The sequence below is a fragment of the Chiloscyllium plagiosum genome, unplaced genomic scaffold, assembly GCF_037043375.1.
Source record: "Chiloscyllium plagiosum isolate Xiang-an unplaced genomic scaffold, Cpla_swu_hap1 HiC_scaffold_18, whole genome shotgun sequence".
NCBI classification, from domain to species: Eukaryota; Metazoa; Chordata; class Chondrichthyes; order Orectolobiformes; family Hemiscylliidae; genus Chiloscyllium; species Chiloscyllium plagiosum.
In genome coordinates, this window is record NW_028270156.1 from 16,378,887 (window position 1) to 16,405,826 (window position 26,940).

A 26,940-nucleotide genomic window follows, 5' to 3' on the forward strand; every position below is an offset into this window, starting at 1 on the left:
GTACTTGAGAATATGTGACAATAAAATCGAAATCTACATCAAAAATATTCTTTAATTTTAATATTTGAAACCACACACCCAAGCATCAATTCTTTTTCATTGCACATTCTACAAATGCCTGATTAAGTTTCATTCTTGTGCTTCTAAACTTTAATTGATAAGCTTCAGGGAGAAGTTCAAGTATTGTTTTTTGAACAGTTTTATAACCTAAAGCTTTTTCCCCTCATGAACTTGCATACACAGTCACAAAGTTGTGCCTGTAACATTAAGGTCCAAATGTGTTTTGACCACTTTGTCCGCACATCTATCTTTTCGAATTAGCTTTTCCCTTTCTCCTCTCCTTTCTTTTTCTTCTAATTCAAGTCTTCATTTCTATTTCTCTCTTTTTATTTGAGCTCACATTTTGCAGTTAGAAGTCATTTGCTCTAAGTCAAGTTTTCTCATTTCTAACTGTAATTCAGCGAATTCTGTTTGGAGTATCTAAATATCAGGAAACCTTTTTCTATTTCCAAACGTTGTATAATCACTTCTCCTTACACGACCATATGTTTTTATTTTAGCCTTCAATGTAACTGCTAACTCCATCGGTTTAGCCTGTTGTACATCGAGGATGAAAAAGAGAGTGAAAGGAGACTGCTGGTCTCTAAGATCAACAGCAGCTGCTACTGTTCATTAGAAACTGCATTATCACATCCCTGATGTATGGAAAACAGGAAGACCATCTACATTCAATATTTGTTGGCATCAAACACTGGAACAATTCACAGGTTCACATCATTGTTAAAGTGCACAAGGAGGCCATTCAGCCCAACTATTGTGACTCTCAAAATGAGCATCTCTCTTCATGCCACACTCCTGCCTTCTCTCCATAAATCTACACATTGTTCCTTTTCAAATAACTACCTAATTCCCCTATAATCCCTCAATTGAACTTGCATCCACCATACTCTCTGGCAGTGTGTTCTAGACTCGCTGAGTGAAATGTTTTTTGTCTTTTAATGACAGTACTTCAAATCTGTGCCCCTGGTTCTTGATCCTTTCATGAGTGGAAACATTTTCTCCCTACTTACGCTGTCCAGACCTCTCATGAGTTTGAATACTTCAAACAGATTTTTTTTGCATGTAACATAGTACAGTACAGGTCCTTTGACCTACGATATCATGCCAAGCATTTATCTTAATCTAAGATCTACTTAACCTACACATCCCTCAGTTTACTGCAGTCCATGTGCTTGTCCAGCAATCACTTAAATGTCCCTAATGTCTTTGATTCTACTACCACCACTGGCAGTTCATCCCATGCAACCACCATTCTCTGTGTAAAGAACCCATCTCTGTCATCTTCCTCCAGTCAGTTTAAAATTATGACCCCTCACAACAGCCATTTCTGCCCTGGGGAAAAGTCTCTGGCTATTTACTCCACCTATGCCTCTCATTACCTTGTACATCTCTATCAAGTTGCCTCTCTTCCTTCTTCTCTCCAGAGTGAAAAGCCCTAGCTCACTCAACCTTTCTTCATAAGACAAGCCCTCCAATTCAGGCAGCATCCTGGTAAATCTCCTCTGCACCCTCTCAAAGCATCTACATCCTTCCTATAATGAAGCGACCAGAAGTGGACACATTGTTCCAAGTGTGGTTTAACCAAGGTTTTATAGAGCTGCAGCAATCCTCATGGCTCTTAAACTCAGTCCCCCTGTTAATGAAAGCCAAAACACCATACACCTTCTTAACAACCCTATCATCTTGGGTAGCAACTTTGAGGGATCTATGTACATAGACTCCAAATCTCCTTTCTCCAGCTTCTTCAATCAAGTTTCATATCTGAAATTCTTCATTCCTGAACTCATTGTCATAAACCTGTCCTGCATTCTGTCCAATGAAGGTGTTGCCCATGATAGCTGTCATTTACATATTGCCAACTTGAATCGCGACGAACCAACAAGAAATGACAATTAAGCATTTAACAGATGCAAAATACTAAATAGACATGGAAAATGCTGGAGAAACTCAGCAAGTCTGGTTGTATCAATGGAGAGAAAACAGGCTTAACGTTTTAAGTATGTTATGACACTTCTTCAGATGTTTGTGCTTCAGAACTTCATCCATCTACCACAGCACACCTCCTCTTTACATGAGAGCAGTACCATTATGAACTGCCATCCTCTGATCAGTCAGAAGCTATCTGAGTTGGGTCTTCATGTCGCTTAGAGACAGGTACTGATTAAACTCCATTAAATAATCAATTGGATACTGCCCCCTCCCCTTGCTTAAATCTGTCCCACAACACTACAAGGCTGCTTGACTTCCTGGGTAAATCCTGTATGGGCAGAATTAGACAATAGACAATAGGTGCAGGAGTAGGCCATTCTGCCCTTCGAGCCTGCACCACCATTCAATATGATCATGGCTGATCATCCTTAATTAGTATCCTGTTCCTGCCTTATATCCATAACCCTTGATTCCACTATCCTTGAGAGCTCTATCCAACTCTTTCTTAAATGAATCCAGAGACTGGGCCTCCACTGCCCTCTGGGGCAGAGCATTCCACACAGCCACCACTCTCTGGGTGAAGAAGTTTCTCCTCATCTCTGTCCTAAATGGTCTACCCCATATTTTTTTTTTATAGAAAGATATTTTTATTAGAAATTTAACATTTTTACAAGTTTACAAAAATAAACAAAACTCTCAGATATAAACATTGATATACAATTAGCTCAAACATACAATAGCCAAAATTTAACAAAAAAAAACACAACAACAAAAATAAACCCGAAGAAAAGAAAAAAAAACAAAACTCAACTATCTACTAATCTAACCTACAACTAACCAGAGTGTATATTTAAGTCTCTTACATGCTCGGGATGTGTTAGCATCAGATATAATAAAACCCATATTCGTGTGGGATTCCTCCCCCGAGGGGCCCCGGACCAGCCACGTTTGTAATCTCAGTTAAATAAAAGCCCTTGTTAGGATAGCCGAAATATCTGTACTTATGTAATTCAAAAAGGGCTGCTATATTTTATAAAATAATTCGGTCTTTCGGTGCACCATATTTGTAAGGAAGTCAAGGGGAATACATTCCATAATTAGCCTGTGCCAATTTGAAAGTCCAGGGGGGCCCTCAGCCGCCCAGTTCACCAAAATATTTTTCCTTGCACAGAAAGAAAGAATAGAAAATAGTCTCTTCCCGTACGTGTCCAGGGAGGGAAAGTTCGAAAAGCCCAAGAGGAGAGATACAGGTTCCACTTTAATTTCCGTTCCTAAAATTTCTGTCAGGGTACTTGCTACTTTAGTCCAATATCTACGGATCTTATGACAGGTCCATAAGCAATGTACAAGAGTGCCCACCTCTATTTTGCATTTAGGACACATTGGAGATGCTCCTGCCTTAAATTTTGCCAATCGAACCGGTGCTATATGGGCCCTATGAAGTATCTTCAGCTGGATAGCCTGGGTTCTGTTACAAATAGTAATTCTTCTAGCATTTTCCCAAATATCATTCCACGTTTCTGTGGAGATTTCTAGTCCCAGATCCTGATCCCATGTTTTAAGCAGATTATCCATATCTCCCGATACTTCATCATGTAGTAAATGATAAATAGTACTGACGGAGATACCCCCACTGGTCGTAGGACACTACATTCTCTATCGGATTTATAAAGACTATCTAATAACGTAGTCTTCTTCTGTATATAATCTGGAACTGACCAAATACTGGAGTAAGAAAAATGCCTAAATATAAGAAGCCCTCCAGGGACCAGCGAAAGGGAAAAAGGGATCCGTCCGCTAAGCGGGGTATCATAGCAAGGCCACCCATTGGCATAGCCTCCGATTTTGAAAAATTAATTTTATAGCCTGAGAATGCACTAAATGTATTAATAACTTGGATTAAGCAAGGTATGGACATCAAAGGGTTACTGAGGAATAGAAGAACATCGTCTGCATAAAGGGTAATTTTATGTTTACCTGTACCAATCCTTGGGGCCACTATATTAGGATCAGCTCGTATCGCTTCTGCTAGTGGTTCAATTATTAGCGTGAATAACAATGGCGAGAGGGGACATCCCTGACGGCAGCCCCTACCCACACTGAAGCTATCCGAACCTAATCCATTGGTAACCACAACTGCTTTGGGATCACTATACAATGTTGAGACCCATTTGGTAAACACCTGTCCAACGCCAAACCTCTCCAATGTGTAAAACAAATATGACCATTCGACCCTATCAAATGCCTTTTCCGCGTCTAATGAAACCACTACTCCTGGTATCTTTCCCTGATGACAAGCTTGAATCATATTCAGAGCCCTTCTAACATTATTGGATGATCTACGGCCCTTAATAAACCCCGTCTGATCCTCCTTTATAATATGTGGCAGTATCCTTTCTAATCTCAGTGCTAACGTTTTAGAGAGGATTTTAAAATCTACATTTAGCAAGGATATTGGTCTGTATGATGTACAATCTTCTGGGTCCTTTCCTTTTTTAAGGATAAGAGAGATATTTGCCTCTTTCAGCGAAGGCGGGAGACAGCCCTGACTATATGCATAGTTGTACATGTCCATAAATGGACCAGCCAGTATTTCTGTAAATTCTTTATAGAATTCAGCTTGAAAACCATCTGGGCCCGGCGCCTTACCATTTTGAAGTTGCCTAATTGCATCAAGTATTTCTTGGAGTGTAAGAGGAGCATTTAGGACCGATACTTGTTCCAGAGTTAGTCCTGGAAAAGTCAAATTTTTAAAAAATGACTGCATCCTCTTCGTCCTATCTTCACAATCCTGTGATTTATATAACTCAGAATAAAATTCTCTAAAGATCGCATTAATCTTTTTGTGATCATGAGTCAAAATACCCGTACTTTCCTTGATAGACGTAATAGTCTGAGGGGCCTTTTTTTTCTTTGCAAGAAATGCTAAGTATCTACCCGGTTTGTCGCCATATTCATATAACTTTTGCTTTGCAAATAATATTTCCCTCTTAGCCGTTTGAGTAAGCGTAGTGTTTAGAGCTGTCCTAAGAGCTGTAATCCTTTGCAATTTAATAATAGAAGGTCTATCAGTGTATACTGTTTCAGCCGCTTTTAAGCGGGCTTCAAGCAGACGCTGTTGTTCTCCCTTTAATTTCTTCTGGGTCGCTGAGTAGGAGATGATCAAGCCTCGCGTGTAAGCTTTGATGGTCTCCCACATCATTGACGGGTTGCTAGCTGTACCTGAATTAATTTCTAAAAAAGTTTTAAATTCTTGAGACAAGTACTTTACAAATTTACTATCTTTCATTAGGAAGGGGTCCGTACGCCAATGCTGAGGGGATGTCCCATTGTTCCTCGCCTTAGTTTCCATATATACAGCAGCAGGGTCAGAAATTGCTATACTACCTATTTTACAGGATGATATGGAATTTAAAAAAATCGAGGGGGCAAAAAACATATCAATTCTGGTATGACATTTATGTGGATTAGAGTAGAAAGAAAAATCTCTACCCTGTGGATGAAGACATCTCCATACATCTACTAATCCTAATTCTTTGTTCAGATCCATCAATTGTCTAGATCTGGGAGATACTCCTGCAGTACTCTTGGGAATCCTATCTATTTCCGGATCCATAATACAATTAAAGTCTCCCCCTATAATTATATGACAGGTATCAAAAGCCATCAATTTTGAAAAGGCTTCCATTATAAATTTAAAGGGGTGTGCCGGGGGGCAGTACAAATTTAAAATCCCATATTCCTCTCCATTTATGAGGGCTTTAATCAAGGTATATCGTCCAGATTCGTCTTTTATCTGCTTTAGGATTTTGAAAGGAAAATTCTTCCGAACAAGAATAACAACTTCCCTGCTTTTTGAGCTAAAAGAAGAAAAAAAGGCCTGATCAAATCCGCCCTGTCGTAATTTCAAGTGTTCTTTATCTGACAGGTGTGTCTCCTGTAGGAGAGCTATATCAACTCTTTCCTTCTTAAGATTTGATAATATTTTCTTCCTTTTGACTGGCGAATTACTCCCCTTGACATTCCAGGTGCACCACTTAACTGACTGATCAACCATAATCCTCTGGGCCAATCCGAGACCCCTCGGGAGGGGAAACCCTATCCAGAACATCCTGAGCGTAGAACATGTAAAATTTACAAAAATAAAGCCTCTTTAATACACCCACAACAATACAGTAAAAAACTATTTCTAAATAAAAAAAATATAAAACGTATCTAAGTGGAGACTTTCCCCCTTGTTCCCAGGGGGCGTCACTCCCTCTCCAAAAGTCCCTCATATCCTCTCCCAACCAATGCCCCACCCTTGACCCAGGCACTCCTCAATAAAATGAGGAGAATTCAAATACAATACAAAGCTAGAGTTAACAGTGAGCACCCTACCCCCACCCATACCAACACCTGGGTATATTTGGTAATGTTAATATCATATATAAACATATAACTATAAAATTACCACCTCAACAAATAATAATTAAATATAATAATACAAAATAACAAGGGGAAAACAACCCCGCTCCTAGAGACAGAGGTAAAATTGAATAAGGTAACCACCTCCCCCCACCAACATTAACCAAACCCCCCAGCTTTTATATATATATATATATATATATATATACACACACATATACATACATCCCTCATATATACATAAAATAATAACAGAAAACAACCTCAAGGGGGGTGAGAAAATCAAATCCCTCTCCCCACCCCCCATGATAATATTAAACAGTAAGGTAAGAGAAAAGAGAAAAAAAGGGGGGGGATATAAACCAAAGCGGGGGGGGAAAGGCAGACCAACATCCATTATGTCTTACAGTTTATCTAAGAGAGTCCAAGAATTCCTTAGCCTTTTCTGGTGATCCAAAGTTATATACGGATCCTTTATGGTTAAAGTGTAACGTCCAAGATCGTGTTTGCTCCTCCAAGACCGTGTTTGCTCCTCCAAGACCGTGTGAGGGAACTGGAGCTGGAGTTGGATGAACTTAGGATCATTCAGGAGGCAGAGGGGGTCATAGATCGGAGCTTTAGGGATGTAGTAACTCCAAAGATGGCAGATAGATGGGTGACAGTGAGGGGGTCTGGGAGGAAGCAGCCAGTGCAGGGACCCCCTGCGGCCGTTCCCCTCAAGAACAAGTATACCGTTTTGGATACTTGTGGGGGGGACGACTTACCAGGGGTAAGTAAAGGGGCTCAGGCCTCTGGCACGGAGCCTGTCCCCGTTACTCAGAAGGGAAGGGTGGAGAAGAGCAGAGCAATAGTAACTGGGGACTCGATAGTTCGGGGCACAGATAGGCGGTTTTGTGGGAACAAGAGAGACTCACGTTTGGTATGTTGCCTCCCAGGTGCAAGGGTTCGTGATGTCTCTGATCGTGTTTTCCGGGTCCTTAAGGGGGAGGGGGAGCAGCCCGAAGTCGTGGTCCACATTGGCACCAATTACATAGGTATGAGGAGCGCTGAGGATGTTAGGCAGGCTTTCAGGGAGCTAGGTTGGAAGCTCAGAGTTAGAACGAACAGAGTTGTTGTCTCTGGTTTGTTACCCGTGCCACGTGATAGAGAGTCGAGGAATAGGGAGAGAGAACAGTTAAATGCGTGGCTACAGGAATGGTGCAGGAGGGAGGGATTCGGTATTTGGATAACTGGGGTTATTTCTGGGGAAGGTGGGACCTATATAAACAGGATGGTCTGCACCTGAACCTGAGGGGCACCAGTATCCTTGGTGGGAGGTTTGCTCGTGCTCTTGGGGGGGGTTTAAACTAACTCTGCAGGGGCATGGGAACCCAGACTGTAGCTTAAGGGTGCAGGACCTGGAGTGTAGGGAGGTTAGGAACATGACATCAATTTCAAAGGAGGGTGCCTGTAAACAGGAAAGTGGCTTGAAGTGTGTATACTTCAATGCAAGAAGTATACAAAATAAGGTAGGTGAACTTGCAGCGTGGGTTGGTACCTGGGACTTCGATGTTGTGGCTATTACGGAGACATGGGTAGAACAGGGACAGGATTGGCTGTTGCAGGTTCCAGGGTTTAAATGTTTTAGTAGGGTCAGAGGTGGGGGTAAAAGAGGGGGAGGTGTGGCATTGCTTGTCAAAGATAGTATTACAGCTGTGGAAAGGACGATGGATGAAGATTCGCCATCTGAGGTAGTTTGGGCAGAGGTAAGGAATAGGAAAGGTGAGCTCATCCTGTTAGGAGTTTTTTACAGGCCTCCTAATAGTCCTAGAAACATAGAAGAAAGGATTGCGAGGATGATTCAAGAGAAGAGTGAAAGTAATAGGATGGTTGTTATGGGGGACTTTAACTTTCCTGATATTGATTGGGAAAGCTATAACTCAAGTTCGTTAGATGGGTCAGTTTTTGTCCAATGTGTGCAGGAGGGTTTCCTGACACAATATGTAGATAGGCCAACAAGAGGTGAGGCCATACTGGATTTGGTTCTGGGTAATGAACCAGGCTAGGTTTTAGAATTAGAGGTAGGTGAGCACTTTGGGGACAGTGACCACAATTCGGTGACTTTTACTCTAGTGATGGAGAGGGATAAGTGTGCACTACAGGGCAAGAGTTATAGCTGGGGGCAGGGAAATTATGATGCGGTGAGGCATGACTTAGGATGTGTGGCTTGGAAAAGTAAGCTTCAAGGCAAGGGCGTAATTGATATGTGGAGCTTGTTCAAGGAGCAACTATTGAGTGTCCTTGATAAGTATGTACAGGCAGGGAGGAAAGGGTTGTGTGAGGGAGCCGTGGTTTAATAAGGAATTGGAATCCCTTGTTAAATGGAAGAGGGCGGCCTATGTAAAGATGAGGCGTGAAGGTTCAATTGGGGCGATTGAGAATTATAAGGTAGCCAGGAAGGACCTGAAGAGAGAGCTAAGAGCAGTAAGGAGGGGACATGAAAGGTCCTTAGTTGGTAGGATTAGGGAAAACCCTAAGGCTTTCTATAGGTATGTCAGGAATAAAAGAATGACTAGGGTAGGAATAGGTCCACTCAAGGATAGTCGTGGGAAGTTGCGTGTGGAGGCTGAAGAGATTGGGGAGACACTGAATGAATACTTTTCGTCAGTATTCAATCAGGAACAGGACATTGTTGTCAATGTGAATACTGAGTCACAATTAAGTAGAATGAATGGCTTTGAGGTATGTAGGGAAGAGGTGTTGGAAATTCTGCAAAGGGTGAAAATAATAAGTTCCCGGGGCCTGATGGCATTTATCCTAGGATTCTCTGGGAAGCAAGGGAGGAGATTGCAGAGCCATTGGCCTGTGAGGCCGGTGAGTCTCACTTCTGTAGTGGGTAAAATCTTAGAGAGAATTGTAAGGGATAGGATTTATGAACATCTGGATAGGAATAATGTGATCAAGGATAATCAGCATGGTTTTGTGAAGGGCAGGTCGAGCCTTATTGAATTCTTTGAGAAGGTGACTAAGGAGGTGGACGAGGGGAAAGCGGTAGATGTGGTGTATATGAATTTTAGTAAGGCATTTGATAAGGTTCCCCATGGTACACTACTGCAAAAAATACGGAGATATGGCATTGAGGGTGAGTTGGAAGTTTGGATTAGGAGTTGGCTGGCTGGAAGAAGACAGAGGGTAGTAGTTTATGGCAAAGATTCATCTTGGAGTGCCGTCACTAGCGGTGTTCCGCAAGGATCTGTTTTGGGACCATTGCTGTTTGTCATTTTTATAAATGACCTGGAGGAGGGGTTAGAAGGTTGGGTGAGCAAGTTTGCGGATGATACGAAAGTCGGAGGAGTTGTAGACAGTGAGGAAGGATGTGGCAGGTTACAGCGGGATATAGATAAGCTGCAGAACTGGGCAGAAATGTGGCAATTGGTGTTCAATGTAGCTAAGTGTGAGGTGATTCACTTTGGTAAGAGTAACAAAAAGATGGGGTACTGGGCTAATGGTCGGATACTTGGTAGTGTGGATGAGCAGAGGGATCTTGGTGTCCATGTACACAGATCTTTGAAAGTTGCCACCCAGGTAAATAGTGCGGTGAAGAAGGCATATGGCGTACTGGCTTTTATTGGTAGAGGAATTGAATTCCGGAGTACTGAGGTCATGTTGCAGTTGTATAAGACTCTCGTGCGGCCGCATCTGGAGTATTGTGTGCAGTTTTGGTCGCCATACTATAGGAAGGATGTGGAGGCACTGGAACGGGTGCAGAGGAGGTTTACCAGGATGTTGCCTGGTATGGTAGAAAGATCGTATGAGGAAAGGCTGAGGCACTTGGGGTTGTTTTCATTGGAGAAAAGAAGGTTTAGGGGTAACTTGATAGAGGTGTACAAGATGATTAGAGGTTTAGATAGGGTCGACAGTGAGAATCTTTTTCCATGTATGGAGTCAGCTATTACAAGGGGGCATAGCTTTAAATTAAGGGGGGGTAGGTATAGGACAGATGTTATGGGGAGGTTCTTTACTCAGCGAGTCGTGAGTTCATGGAATGCCCTGCCAGTAGCAGTGGTGACTCTCCCTCATTATGGGCATTTAAGCGGGCATTGGATAGGCATATGGAGGATAGTGGGCTAGTGTAGCCTGATCCAGCTTGCAGATTTAAAAGTTGTGGCAGCCACTGCTCCAGGAATGCTGTAAACTGGCCTTCCTCTTCCCGTTCGGGAAGGCCCAGCAAACGAATATTTTTTCGACGACCTCGATTATCGAGGTCGTCAATATGATTTTCCAAGGTCTGGACTCGCTGCTCGAGAGTCCGGACCTGATCCACGGCCGATTGAGCGGTATTTTCGGAGGTCGCGGCCTTTAGCTCCGCCCCTCTGACTCGGCGTTCAATTTCTCGAATCTCTCGGTCGTGCTCCTGCAGCGCGGCCGAGAGCGAGTCCCAACGATTTCTGGATTATGCAATAAAGGCATCGATCTTCGAGTCAAGCTTGGAAATCATTTCTGCAAGGCTTGTTACTGTAGGTAAGTCCCCCGGGGCGTATGTGGACGCCTCTGATTCAGCTGGAGAGGGTGTGGGAGGGGTTCCTGCTTGCTGAGAGCTGCGGGCTCCCTTCCCTTTAGTCATTTTAACTTAGGATTAAATTGTTTAAATATAATATTGCACAACTAATTAAATTACACAACTATTATAAATGATTTGGTGAGCGTGGTAGGGGGTGGGTGACCCACTGTACCCAAGTCTTGGGAGGAGCACTATAGACTCAGTCTTACTGGGTCACCGCCATCTTGGATCCCCTACCCCGTATTTTTAAGCTATGTCCTCTGGTTTGGCACTCACCCATCAGCGGAAACATGTTTCCTGCCTTCAGAGTGTCCAATCCCTTAATAATCTTATATGTCACAATCAGGTCCCCTCTCAGTCTTCTAAACTCAAAAGTGTACAAGCCCAGTCGCTCCAGTCTTTCAGCATAAGGTAGTCCCGCCATTCCAGGAATTGACCTCGTGAACCTACGCTGCATTCCCTCAATAGCCAGAATGTCTTTCCTCAAATTTGGCGACCAGAACGGCACACAGTATTCCAGGTGTGGTTTCACCAGCGCCCTGTACAGCTGCAGAAAAACCTCTTTGCTTCTAATTGTGGCTCAGTGGTTAGCACTGCTGTCTCACAGACCTGGGTTCAATTCCAACCTTGGACAACTGTCTATGTGGAGTTTGCACATTCTCCCCGTGTCTGCAGGGTTTCCTCCGGGTGCTGCGGTTTCCTCACACAGTCCAAAGATGTGCAGGTTAGGTGGATTGGCTGTGCTAGATTGCCCATAGTGTTCAGAGATGTATAGGGCAGGTAATTTAGCCATGGGAAATGTAGGGTTACAGGGATAGGGTAGGGAGGGTAGTTCTTCAGCGGGTCCGTTTGGACTCGATGGACCAAATGGCCAGCGTCCACACAGTAGGGATTCTGTTCCTCTCGCTTCAGTTCTGAAGGTGAATCATACTGGACTTGAAACATTAGCTTCATTTCTCTGCACTGTCGCTGCCAAACCTGCTGAGTTTCTCTAGCATTCTCTGCATTTACTTTCCTCTTTACGAAATATTTAAGAGATATGATAGGTAAGTCATATGAAGATTTTAAAAAGATAAATCTTTAAAAGGCTGCCCTGTTATTTGCTTTGAAAATGTGGCTTTGCACTGGTTGCTATTATACTGGAACCAGAATTGATTTACGTTTTGATCATCGAGACACTTGAACACAATTTGTCAGAATGAATCCTGCAATCTGATCCGGTCTTTTACTCCCTATGGCCATTGGGACTGAGTGGTGATAAGGAATCATCTCATGTCAACATTTCAGTCCCTTTTTCGGTGAAGTCAGCCTTTTCATTGCTGGAGTACAGCTGAAGGATGAGCTCTGGACTGTCAGAGAGAGGAAAATATAATTGGACAATTCCTCGCAATTGTCTGTTGCTTCTCAGGGGCATCAGTCACATTGATGAGATTTAGCCTCTTTGCATCGTAACGAAGAAGTCAAGAGACTTCATTGTGTAGGCTTTCGGTAGGCTTGAAAATTTGCAACCCCCATTACTCTTCACTGAGCGAATTGGGTGTTTGGATTAGGATCAGGCTCTATGCTCAACAATGTAAAACCCTGCCAGTCAAAGCGACCAAGTGGCAACCAGTTCTGTTGTTTGTAAAACGTAATGCGTTTAACTTTCAATACAGAAAAATGTGCTTTGTCATTTGTGTTATTTTGAGCACTTCTAAAAAAACTTCATTTTTAAACTCTCCCACATTTATTTACAATACATTCAAGGTCATACAAACTCACAAAAGCAATTACTCATCCTTGACATTTTAAAAGTTGTTGATTATGACAAAGCTCCAGAACTTGAATTTTCCGCTGTGCCTCCCCCCACCCCTCTTCTGGTAGGTTTAAAAAGGAGGGGGAGGATGTGAATTCAACAGGCAACCTGCCAGCTCCCCACATCTAACAGCCCCTGCATCACCCTCCCCCACCCCCCATTGCCAATTGTACCTGAGGTAGGGTACTCAGTGGGCTAGTAGCGGCCTTAAAGTGAAGGCCTTCCTGAGTGAAGGAGTAGACAGCGCAGAGGGCATGCAGCATTAGTGGTATCACAGTGGGGTGGGTGACGGTGAGTGGGAAAGATGTTATATGCATTAATGAGGATGGTATAGACAGGAGAGAGTGAGAGAATCCCGAGAAAAGTATAAAGTCAGTAGCAGTATATTTAAGAGGGAAATCAGGAGGGCAAAAAGGCGACCTGAGATAGCTTTGGCAAATAGGGTTAAGGATAATTGAAAGGATTTTTATAAGTACATTAAGGACAAAAGAGTAACTAGGGAGAGAATAGGGGACCTCAAAGATTAGCAAGGCAGCCTCTCTGTGGAGTCGCAGGAGATGGAAGAGATACTAAATGAGTATTTGGCATCAGTATTTACTGTGGAGAAGGACTTGGAAGATATAGATTGTAGGGAAATAGATGGTGACATCTTGAAAAATGTCCAGATTACAAAGGAGGAAGTGCTGGATGCCTTGAAACACATAAAGGTGGATAAATCCCCAGGACCACTCTCTTAGGCAATGCAAATCCTAACAATTCTCTGAGTAAAGACGTTTCTCCTTATCTCATTCTTAAGATGTGAGCATAAGAGGTATAGTTAGTAAGAACTCCTCCAGTTTTCACAATGACAGAACTCTCTGAGAATTGTCCCCAAAAACTGACCTCACTTGGATCGATCTAAATCCCAGCCTGAGGCAGGAGTACATTTTGACCACTACAGAATAGTTGAAGAACTCAAAAAGATGGTGCTTATTTTATGTCCAATTCTTGACTGATCCTATAATTTAAAGTTATCACTTAAGTCTAATTTGCTCACTCTTTTTCATAGAGTGTTTATTTGATGTCCAACATGAATAAGCCCTGATTCATTAGTGTCTATGCAGTTTGGGCCACAAGGGCTACACACTGATACGACCCTAGGGTGGGATGTGATCTGCTCATGGCTTTATCACAGTTTGCTTTAATAATAGATTTTTAAAATAAATGTTACTGTAATTAGTAAAAATTAACACAGTAAAATCAGCCTTTAACTGATGTTGAAAGAGACTTGGGCCTTCCATGATCTTATGGAATAGCAGGGCAGGTTTAATGGATGAATAGCCTACTCCTGTTCCTGTATTCCTAATTATTTATTCCTCAATTACAGTATAACTGAGTTGCTTCTATTTTAACATTTGTCTTGTTTGTCAGTGTCCTGAAATTGTTAGTGTGGCAGCGGAAATTGTTTTATTGTCATTGTTAGATTTACAAAATCCCTTTGTTTATAAAGCACCACTTTAACTGAACAGATTAAACAATCTAAATTAAAAGCTAAAAATCTGAAGTCCTAATCTGCTTACATTGGTGATCGACAAGAATGACAGTCTCTTTAACCATCTCCTTGTTTTAAAAATTCACCTCCGAAGGTGTCGCCATCCAAGATTGCTTTCCCCTCCCCAAATCCTCAAAGATCTCAGCACAACCTGGAACAGGACAATCCATCAAGCACATCTCCTCACCGCCTGAGAGCAGTATGAACAGTGTCCACCTCTCTCAGTAATCCTCACAATACATTGGGAACTGCCAGCCTCTGATTAGTCAGCAACATTACCTCCAACATTTAATCATCAATTGATCCATTAAATTAATAATGGGTAACCACCCCTTCCCTGTTTCACTCAGTCCCATAACACTACAAAGCTGCTCGATTTCCTGGGTCAACCCTATTCCTTCCAATGCTGACATCAAAGGAGCTCATGGTCTTAGCACCATTACAACTCGCCACGCTTGCTTTGAAATTATATATGGAATGTGGATATCACTGGCTAGACCAATATTTATTGCCCATCTCTAATTGCCCTGAGGGCAATTAAGAGTCAACCACATTGCTGTGGGTCTGGAATCACATGTTGGCCAGGCAAGAATGGCCGATTTCCTACCTGAAGAGTGGTTGTAAAGCAGATGGGTTTTTATGATAATCAACAGTGGTGACATGGTCACTGTTAGGGTAGCTTTCAATTCCAAATTCTTCCCTTATTGATTCAGATTTCACCATCTGCCTTGGTGGGAATTTGAACCTCGATCCCCAGGATCTGCATTGGTAGTCCATTGACATTACAACTATTCCACCTCCTCTCTCATGTCTTTCCCTGATGATGCCTGCACCCTGTAGCTGAGGCAGGAAGACTGTAAAAAGTGCAGAAAGGGAAGGCAGTAGTTTAGGTCGGTTGGGTTTGTTCAGTTTTATTACTCATCGGGCGATCTGACCATTATAAAAATGCTGCACCTTCCTATGTATAGTATTAGCTGTTAAACCTGTTTGATGAGTAATTTTAACAACATAATTTCTAAGGTATTCACTTTGCTGCTGAATTAAATTATTTATTATATTCCAATACGCACTTTTAATTATTTAGCAGTTTCATGAATGTACATTAATTATTTACAAATATAAGCTATTTTATTTTCAATGTTGCCTAACATGATATTGTTGATTATACTTGTCAGATTTTGTATCTCAATTAATAGGATTTTAATAATATTGCTTGTTCTGTTTACTGATTTAGCATTAAAATTAATTAGCCAATTAATAAAAGTCACACTGGTTTAATATATTTTGGCAAGGAGGTTAATTTATATAGTTAATGGTTTCAAAATTATATTTTTCAACCACAAGTGTTAATCTAATTATGTTGTTTATCTTGTGAATTTAGGAATATCTCAATTTGTCTAATTATTTTCACTTGTTGCAGGATTGTTCTTATGGATGATGCGATGGACTGCCCGATGTCATTTGTGGACTTTATATATGCATTCCAGATTCAGTTGTGCTATTATGGTGAGTTCTGATCTGATTACCCATTTAAGTCATCAAGGATGAATGAATAGCCATGATCTCATTAAATGATGTAGCAGGCTCATGGGCTGAATGTCCTACTGCTTTTCCTATGCTTGTGCAAATGTTATAAATGGTGTATAATTTTTGTTTAAAAAATTAAATATTTTATAGAAATATATTATCATTTTTAGAGTTTGGATTTTAAACTAGTGGCAAACGGTGTGGATTAATTTTGTGAAGAGTCGAAAGAAGAATAAGGTCAGAGAGTCCTTTCCAGAACAGTAACCTAATTCAGAATGTCAGAGAGCAGGTCACTACAAAATTGCTAGAGGGTTGATGGGAGATTGTTGATATTGTGGAGTTTTCTTCAGAAAGGGTAAACATTGAAGACATTGTCTTGATTTTGCTTTAGAATGATCAAGATTACTTAGAAAAAGCCAGAGATTGAAAGGTTTTTAGATAGCTTTGGAGAAGACCTGATTGGGGTCAAAAGCAAATATAGCTTATTTCCTAACAAAGGAATATAGGAACAGTTCAGATATACAAGTTTAGCACATGAGATTTCCAGAGCAAGAGTGTTTGCTTAGAAATCAATGGATTAGGAAAATACTGACAAAGTTTGAGCTTTCAGTTTTGTAAGTATTCATGTTAAAGGACTTCATGGTTCATAGGACAGAACTGGTGAGAACCAGTTAAGTCAAAAACCTTTTGATATAGAGCAGTCATTTTTCTGGATTTGAATAGCTGTAAAGTGATAGTGATAGGGAATAGATGAGACATTGTTTTTCTGTGTGTTTTAAGATCTATCAAAATGTGTTTTATTCATTCTTTTACTTTTGTGTAATAAACTTATTTCAGTGAATGACCACCATGTTAAATAATAGAAGTTATATGATCTAACTAGCCAGATTTCATTCTGGGATATTATTTGTCCAGTAATAACATCAGCTGTGATTATGGCAAAAGTCAGAGTGTATATTACAGAAATGAAAATATCCATGACAACACCAACTGGAATTTAGGGGATACTCAGATAGGAGGTACAAAATATTACACTTTCTTTGAGAGATGCTTTATAGCTTACAAATGATAACTGCTGTTGATGTAATGGGGACGGCATGCTGGCTCAGTGGTTAGCACTGCTGCCTCACAGTGCCAGGGACCCAGGTTCAATTCCACCCTCAGGTGACCGTGTGGCGTTTGCACATTCTCCCCGTGTCTGTTTGGGTTTCCTCCGGGTGCTCCGGTTTCCTCCCACAGTCCAAAGATGTGCAGGTTAGGTGGATTTGCCTTGCTAAATTGCCTGTAGTGTCCAGGGATGTGTAGGTTAGGTGGGTTAGTTATGATTAATGCAGGATTACTGGGATAGGTGGGTGGGATACTCTTCAGAGTATCATTGTGGACTCGATGGGCTGAATGGCCTGCTTCTGCACTGTAGGGATTCTATAATTCTACAGTGAGATTATCTGACTGGATAGAGAGAGAAACTAAAGTGCATTATTGAATTGGTTTAGTCATTTTGTTTTTGAAATTAAAGGTTGTGCTGAATTAGCACTATCAGCTTATATAATTATTGTGATCAGCTTGTTATAACTTCTCATTAAAATACTTTTAACATTGCAAGATTCATGAGGATAATTCACTCATTAGCTTGTGAACTCAGCACATAATCTTAACCAGGGCTAATTTCACAAGATTTAAAAAAAACATTTTAGATTTGTCCCAGACACAGGTTGTTCTGCTACAACGCGTGTTTTATCAACATGAATCCGCTGGAATGCAATTGATGAACTGGGGACACTGTTTCTAAAGCACAAACTTTTAAAACATGTTTTGGTTGTAAGGCAATTAATTTGTCAACATTTTAAGCGCTGTTTCTAAAGCACGATTTTTTAAAACATGAGGTTGCACAACAACGCAACCATTGTGTTATAGAAGAACCAAATTTATTGTGAAAGCACAATCACCATTAAAAATCCAAAGCCAACTTGCCCAGCATAGAGGAACTGATCACGCCAAATCAATGATGCTGGGTGAGACACGTACATATGAACAAGAAATAAGAGTAGGCTACTCGGCCCATCAACCCTGCGCTGCAGTTTGAAATTAAATTTGAATTGAATTTATTGTCACATGTACCGAGGCACAGTGAAAAGCTTTGTCTTGCGAGCAATACAGGCAGATCACAGAGTTAAGTAGCATAGATAAGTAAATAATAGGTAAACAGCGGCAAAACAAAAACACAGGTACAGAGTTTGTGAGTCCATTCAGTATCCTAACAACAGTAGGGTAGAAACTGTTACAAAACCGGCAGGTGTGTGTGTGTGTTCAGGCTTCTGTACCTTTTCCCCGGTGGAAACACTTTAGGGATGTCCTCCTCATGGGCGATTGTGGCTTGTAATCATCCAAGGTAGAGAACGCTCAAAGCACCAAATATATCAAAGCACTTTGTCAGGGTCAGAGGTGAAAACAAGGCATCAGAGGGAGTGCACCAATGTCCAAACAATCCATTCATTGTACCTTTCAAGCACCACCTGTTCTGCATGTGAGAGTCCACAGCATTGAACTTATTAGCAATCTCAGAACCCATTGAATGGAAGCAAGTCATTCTTTTTTTTGAGTGACTACCTTAGGAGAAGAACGTTAGGAAAAGCAGCTAAAATTTTAAGTGAACCTAGGGATAATTGAGGCTTGGGCCTTGCATCAGAAGCTTCAGCAGAGTCTCGTGAAAGCTACTGTTGGCCCTTGGATTTCATTATGACTAACCAATATTAGCTCGTCCTCTTCATTTTCCTCTTTCTTCCTGTCATAAAGTACTAGTCTCTGGTGATGCAGCTGGGTTTGTTAATTAATAAATGTGGAGTTTTATGCCCTCTGAATCCACAAGGTTGTGTGGTTATTTGAAATATCAGATTGCTGAGCTTTGTTTTGTTTTATAGCAGTATTGAGTGAATTTCAACATTATCATTAATTTTCTGTTCTTGTCTTCCTTTGCAATAAGAGGCACTACATAAATTTGTGAGGACACATAGGTCACATATGAATACAAGAAAACCAAAAGAAAGTAGAAATTAATGCTCTGTTCAATTTTGTCCAGTCCTGAAGACGGGTTATACAAGATTTGAAACGTTAGCATTGTTTCTCTTTACCGATGCTGCCAGACCTGCTGTGTTTCTCAATATTCTCTTTGTTTATTACTGTGTTTGATAGAAATAAATATTCCTTTGGCTTTATATTTCAGTATGTTGTAATTTAATTTTGAGAAGCTTGGCCTTTTGTGTATGAAATTAATTGCTAGAAGCAAAAATTAAAGGAAATATCAAAATGATGCAAAGTAACATGATGTTTGATTTTGTCAACTGCATTATCCTGTCATTTCACAAGCATATTAGGATTGGCTTGGTTTTGGCTTATTTACATGTTTTGCATTTTATTTCTACTAATAACAGCTTTTGTAGACAATGTTTTGTAATAGAATCCCTACAGTGTGGAAATAGGCCCTTCAGCCTAACAAGTCCATATAAATCCTCCGAAGGATAACCCACCCAGACTCATTCCCCCTATCCTATCTTTACCCCTTATTAATGCACCATTCCTACACATCCCTGAACACTGTGGGCAATTTAGCATGGCCAATTCACCTAATCTGCATATCTTTGGACCGAGGGAGGAAACCTACACAGACACGGGGAGAATGTGAAAATTCCATACAGACAGTCACCCAAGGCTGGAATCGAACCCAGGTCCCTGGCGCTATGAGGCAGCAGTGCTAACCACTGAGCCACCCTGCCACCCCAATCAATGTCCCTAGTGACTGAACCGTCAACCAAGGGAAAAGTATTTTCCCATCTGTGTTGTGTCTCTCATAAATTTCTCAAATCTTGACTCCTCTCTGTCTCCTCTACTCTAAGGAAAATCCTAGTGTATCCAATCTCTCCTCAATTAAAACTCTCCATCCTGGTAACTCTCCTCTGCCCCCTCGCCTTTGCTATCACATCCTCCCTATATAGCAGATCCCAGAAATGCACACCGTACTTCAACAGTATCACATATCACAGTTCTGCAATCCTTAAACCTAAATTTAAAGTCCACATTCCTGAGGAAAGGCTTATGCCCAAAATGTCAATTATTTTGCTCCTCAGATGCTACCTGACCTGCTGTACTTTTCCAGTACCACACTTTTCGACTCTGATCTCCAGTATCTGCAGTTCTCATTTTCTCCTAATTTTTAACCGTTGTATCCCAACACATATCACAAAAAGGTAATGGAGCTAAACCTGTCATGTTATGAGGAAAGGTAAAATACTGTACACAAGTCAGAGAATCATAATGGCTAAATGCCTGGCAGATAAAGCAGGACCCTGGAAATAACTCCTACACATGGTGTTTTCGCAACCTCAGGCAAGATACTCAGGGTATAGCAGGCTGTGTACCAGTTAATGCATTACTGGCAATGGTCTATATGTGAATCAACATCACCAACTGACTTTAACTCGCATGTGGGCAACCAATGTCTAAATATAGAGGTAGGAGCAATGGCTGAACCATAAAGTAATTTCATGTAACCTCATCTAAAATGTATCATTGTGCTATTCAGATAACAAATTAGGATATAAAGCATGATTCAAGCTAGCAGAATAAAATAGAAACGGTTTTAAGGTAGGAGTTTCACATCTGTATAAAACACAAGTGCTGTGAATTTGGATGGCAATTGCATTGTGAAATTACTAATCATAACACATCAAGATACAGGATTCAATAGAAGGCAGACTCCACAGGGACCTATCAATTTGACAATAGAGAAACTAGTAGTAGATTAAGCGCTCAAATGCCTCAGGCACAGCATAGATCTTCTCAGAAAGAAGACAAAGCTTATGCAGTGAAAATACTAAATTGGAACCACTAAAGAAATCTTTTTAAAAACTCAACATAGACTGAAAAAAATCCATTAAAAAGGGGACATTTGATGTAAATTCAAAGGCAAAGGGTCTAATTAAGAGTCAAGCATGAAATGCCTAAGGGAAGTAATTGTTAAAAAGGGCACCAGACAGACGTAAATCAAAAGGGAACACCAAAGGTATAAAAAATCCATAAGCCCACAACTAAGAAAATTCAAAAATATAATGAAGACAGGTTGCAGGCAAGGAGAGTGTGTCCAAGATGGACTACACAAAGTATGATTTGGACGAGCCAGTGGACACAGTTAAAAATCACACAACACCAGGTTATAGTTCAATAATAAAATAAACCTGTTATACTATAACCTGGTGTTGTGTGATTTTGGCCTTTCCACAAAGTATATTTTCTTTAGGATGCTCATCAGTGTCACAGTAGAGAGCTGAAATAATTTGGAGATACCGCTGTTGGACTGGGATGTATCGAGTTAAAAATCACACAACAGCAGGTTATAGTCCAACAGGTTTAATTGGAAGCACTAGCCTTCAGAGCACTGCTCCCTCATCAACGACCTGAAAGCTAGTGCTTCCAATTAAACTTGTTGGACTATAACCTGCTGTTGTGTGATTTTTAACATTCTAAAGGATGAGAGACTTAACAAACAATCCAGGTCATTTTCAATATATAATTTCAGTTACATCACATTGTAAACTTTTGCTATAAATTCAGTGTCTTACGATCTTATACTCCACAACCACCTGATTAGATTAGATTACAGTGTGGAAACAGGCCCTTCGGCCCAACAAGTCCACACCGACCCTCCGAAGCGCAACCCACCCATACCCCTACATTTACCCCTTACCTAACAGTATGGGCAATTTAGTATGGCCAATTCACCTGACCTGCACATCTTTGGACTGTGGGAGGAAACCGGAGCACCCGGAGGAAACCCACGCAGACACGGGGAGAACGTGCAAACTCCACACAGTCAGTCGGCTGAGGCAGGAATTGAACCCAGGTCTCTGGCACTGTGAGGCAGCAGTGCTAACCACTGGGCCACCTTGCCGCCCACCTGATGAAAGAGCAGCGCTCCCAAAGCTAGTGCTTCCAAATAAACCTGTTGGACTATAACCTGCTGTTGTGTAATTTTTAACTTAAAGAGCTGACATGTTTCAAAATTCAGTAAATATAAAGAAAGACCTTATTCTTTCTTGATATATGAGCCCTGCTGGCAAGGTCAGCATTTATTGCCCAACCCTAATTGCCCTCACTTTTGGAAATCAAGGTACAAGAACTTCAAAAGGCAGTTAGAAGAAAGGGGAGGTTTGAGACTGAATGGATAGTATTAAATCCAGTAAATGAGCCATTGTAAGAAAGTAATATGGTCAGATTGACATTAGATCTGAGAATAAACCTTCAGAATTTGGGGTTAGAGGTCAGCAGCAATTGGAAATAGCATTTTCATGAGAAACGGACAAGTGCTGAAAGAACCAAGGGAATTGTGATATTGCTAATAGCAGATGAAAAGGGAAATCCTATGAGAATATGCAATAGAATATAAGAACAAACTGAATCCTGGCGCTGTTCAACATTGTAGAAGGTAATTTGATTTAATAGGAAAAGGTAGCAGAGCTGAATCTTGATAAATGAGCGGTGTTGCATTTTGGTAGGGCAAATCAAGGCAGGAGTTATATACTTAATGGTAAGGTCCTAGGGAGTGTTGCTGAACAAAGAGACCTTGGAGTACAGGCTCATAGTTCTTTGAAAGTGGAGTTGCAGGTAGATAAGATAGTGAAGAAGGCGTTTGGTATGCTTTCCTTTATTAGACAGAGCATTGAGTATAGGAGTTGGGAGGTCATGTTGCAGCTGTACAGGACATTGGTTAGGCCACATTTGGAATACTGTGTTTAATTCTGGTATGCCAGCTATAGGAAAGATGTTGTTAGGGTTTTCAAAGGATTTACAAGGATGTTGGCAGGGTTGGAGGATTAAGCTATAAGGAAAAGCTAAATAGGCTGGGGCTATTTTCCCTGGAGCGTTGGAGGCTGAGAGGCATGAATAGTGTGAATAGTCAAGGTTTTTTCTAAAAAATCTAAAACTAGAGGTAATTGATTTAGGGTGAGAGGGGAAATATTTAAAAGGGACCTAAAGCATGACTTTTTCACACAGAGGGTGGTGCATGTATAGAATGAGCTGCCAGAGGAAGTGGTGAAGGCTAGTACAATTACAACATTTAAAATGTATCTGGATGGGTATATGAATAGGAAAGGTTTAGAGGGCTATGGGCCAAATACTGGTAAATGGGACTAGAATAATTTGGTATACCTGGTTGGCATGGACGATTTGGACAGAAGGGTCTGTTTCCATGCTGTACATCCCTAAGCCTCTGTGATTCTCTGACTCAGAGAGGTCTACCTGAATAGAGGTGAAATTGCAGATTGCAGAGAGATTGGTATTATAGGCAGTTTGTTGCTCTCAAAAGTAGATCACCATATGCTGTAAGGACAGAAGTTACAGGATGGTGAAGTGTCTACTTGGAGCATGAAGTTGTAAATGTAAATGCGCTTACTGAAGTATACAAGATTCTGAGAACTTGTCAGGGGAATGTTTCCCTTGTTTGGCAGTCTAAAACTGGGGGACACAGTTTAAAAAAAGGAATCTCCAATTTGATAGGGTGTTAAGGAGGAATTTATTCTCTCAGCGGGCTGTTAAATCCTAGAATTCTCTTCCCTCCGGAGAGTATCAGCTGGAATATTGAATTCATTCAAGGCTGGGTTAGACAGACTTTTGATCAACAAGGGAATCAAGGATTGGGAAGGGAGCCAGGGGCATACAAGAAAGTGGATCTAATATTAGTCAGATCAACCATGATTTTATTGGCAGAGTAGGAGGACGGAATGTATTGCACCTGCTCCTATCTCTCACTAGGAGTACTGTCGAAGAAAGGCAGAAACTCTCTGATAGATCGAATGACACAGAAAGGTGTAATATGTCAAGATTGTCGTAACCTAACAATGGAATTTTTTTTGGTAAACTTCTAATATCTGAAAAAGGAGAAAATTTGAAAAGAAAATTGAGGAGGTAAATTGATGGCCAATAGCAGAATGTGAAAAGTAATTACTCTCTTCATCAATAACTTGATTCTTCCAGGGTGAAAAGAACTGTCACAGAGGAGAAGGACTACAGGTCATCCAGGACAAAGAGATTTGTGAGACACAGCAACAAAGAAACACTGACATAAGATAGCGCACTAACATTGGAGGCTGAGTCTTTAAATTTATTCAAGATTCTGTCAATAAGATCAAGATTTCTGATAGACAAGGAAGTCTGGCTTATGGGATAGAGGAAGGGTAGAAGAGCTGAAGCCATGACCAGGTCAGCCATGATCTTATTGGATGGTGGAACAGACTGAAAGGGCCATTTTCTAAATTCACTCAGGGGACATGGGTGTCTCTGGCTGGTCCTGCAATTTGTGCCTTAATTGCCCTTGTTCTGAGTGGGTTTCTAGGTTGTTTCCAGGGTGATTAAGAATCAACCAGAATTGTTGTTGATTTGGCGTCACATGTAGGCCATACTAGGTAAAGGCAGCAGATTCCTTTTAGTTCACACCAGTGAACTAGATGTTTTTTTGCAACAATCAATAATGGTTTCATAATTACAATTAGATTTTTATGAATGCAAATTCCATCAACTGCTGTGGTGGGAACCAGACCCAGTTCTTCAGAACATTACCTGGTTACCTGAATTACTAGTCAAGCAACAATATCAATATGCCATCGGCTTCCCGTAAATAGCCGATCCTCCTTTTAGGTTCACTGTGTTCCCAAATGTGGGATAAGGGTACATCTTTAGAATTCACAGTAGAAATCAGGTAGAAGCAAGAATACACATATCTACAAAGGTGCTGATGAATTAAAAACCAAGAACAGATACTAGCATTTACAAGAGATGGAAATATGAATGAGATCCTGCTTGTCTGAACCTGGAGTAAGCAGAGTCTGGAGATCATTATGGTGATGGAGAACCACATTGCGTGAAGAATATCCTAGCATTGTGGCAGCAGTGTGTACCGTCTACAAGGCACACTGCAGAAACTCGCCAAGCTCCCTCAACAAAACCTTTCAAACCAGAGATACATGCCACCCAGAAGGACAAGAGTAACAGATGCATCAAAACATCACCAACCTATAAGTGCACATCCAAGCCACATACCATCCTGATTTGGAACTGTGGAGAAAGTGAGGACTGCAGATGCTGGAGATCAGAGTCGAGAGTGTGGTGCTGGAAAAGCACAGCAGGTCAGGCAGCATCCGAGGAGCAGGAGAATCGACGTTTCAGGCATAGGCCCCTCGTCAGGGAGCCCTGGTGAAGGGCCTATGCCAGAAACATTGATTCTCCTGCTCCTTGGATGCTGCCTGACCTGCTGTGATTTGGAACTGTGTCACCATTCCTTCACTGCCATTGGGTCAAAATCCTGGAGAGCTCTACCTCAGAGTATTGTGGTTGTAGTGGTTTCCGGTGGCAAGTAATTGCAGATCGGCAATAACTGCTGGCCTAACCAGTGGCACCTACACCCGGTGAAAAAAAGGAGCTTTAACCAAAACACGACATTATCTAAAGAATGTAAATTAATGTAACCTTCAAGGTTATTGACCGGCATAAAGAGAATGGTCTAATGAAGGCCGTGTATCCCTTAAATACCATGGAAGCCTGGCAACTTAAAATAAAGCAAATCCTTTGTGAGATAGAAAGCTGCAAAAGGTGCTCCTTTGGTTAGTCATGCAAAAGAAATCCAAGATAACATGGTAGGTGTGTTACAAACCACCAGATCAACATAAATGGGATATTTTAGGCTTTGAAGGAATAGGAAGGGCATGTGAGAACAGGAACATTATGATGTAGAGAGGATTCAATCCCCTTACAATAAACTGGAAAAATCCTGACTGTTTAGTGGCAATGTTGGTAAATATAGCACACGTCTGCTTCTTGACCCCACCCAATAAGATGTAAACGGTACTTCTCATCTCAATATGGTGTTCATAAACCACCCAGAAAACATATACTGACTGCAAGTTATGAGACTCTGGGGAAGGAAATGCAGAATGAAAATCTTTGACATAATCTAACACTTAGATCTAAGATCACGAGCCAAGTACGGAACACGAAAGGCCTTAAATTCAAGGAATTGAGGTTTCAATTAAGAAATATACCTAATTTCTTAATTTACACATGTCTCTTTTGGGTAATTAAATATTCAGTTACAAGTAACAAAGTGTGTTTTTGATTTAAAATATAAAGTTGCAATGCTGCACTGTTTCTCAAGCTTTCCCTAGTATTACTTGGAGCCATGAATGCCTACCATTAATAAAACTATCTCTAGTGCTGTACTGATAGTACTATTATGATTGCAGCAGTTCCTCTGCACTGTGTGGGTGTGTAGGTCTATGAGTAAGAAAGAGAGAAATGTGTGGGTTGAAATCTGGAGAGGGAGACGACTGTCTGGACCAATTAGGATCCACTGCTGCTTCTGTCTCATTGAAGTGCACATTATGGATTTCTGTGCCACAGTTTGTTGAATTATTCTGCTTGAAATTACAATAACACACACAACCTGCTCTTGAACCCACATAGCCTGTGATTACTTCTCTCCGTTTTGCTGCCCTTTTGCAAAATTTGCTTTATTTTCTCCAGTTCTTAACATATCATTGCACCTGTTCTAAGATTATCTCACATCTGTTATACTTCAGTCATGACTTGTTTGCCCAGGTTTAATTGGTAGTGATGTGCTTGAGACTTTCTCTGGGTTCACATTGGGAGCAGGATGATTAAAGAGCAGGAACAACAGGCACCCATTACAGGGGGTCTGAGACTTGTGTCAACAGGGCACACAACTGTATGTTTTCTTTTTTCAATCAAACTGAACAATCCTGATGAGAACATACAGACTAAATCAAGGATTCACACCATCCTTGACTCCTGTTTTCTAAATATTCCCTGTAATACAGCACTGGCATTTTTGCTGTAAAAATATTAATCATACAATGAAAATTTTTTTTTGCTTGAAAATGAAATTTGTTGCTATTGCTGAGCAATAATTATGTCAGTAGATATGGTAACACTTATTAGATTGTTGCTGAGTAGGTACTGAGTGAGACTCTCACTATAATTACTAGACTCTTTGGGCTGGATTCAATGTGTTGTCAAAGTCCCTAGTCGGCCATTTATTAAGTTCAGGCAAGACTGCCACCTCTTTGCTGTATGAATTCCACTTTGAGA

At 41.0% G+C, this 26,940-nt stretch overlaps 1 protein-coding gene across 4 annotated transcripts in view; it reads left to right on the forward strand.

The window, feature by feature from the left end:
• cstpp1 (centriolar satellite-associated tubulin polyglutamylase complex regulator 1) overlaps positions 1-26,940 on the forward strand; it is a 368,165-nt gene that overhangs the window by 261,302 nt on the left and 79,923 nt on the right. For 3 of the 4 annotated variants that reach the window (XM_043705470.2, XM_043705472.2, XM_043705471.2), the window contains one exon: positions 15,683-15,768. The exons of the other annotated variant lie outside the window; for it this stretch is intronic. In XM_043705470.2, the coding sequence (XP_043561405.2) occupies positions 15,683-15,768 (86 nt within the window). The remainder of the gene's footprint in view (positions 1-15,682; positions 15,769-26,940) is intronic. 4 annotated transcript variants of the gene reach the window in all.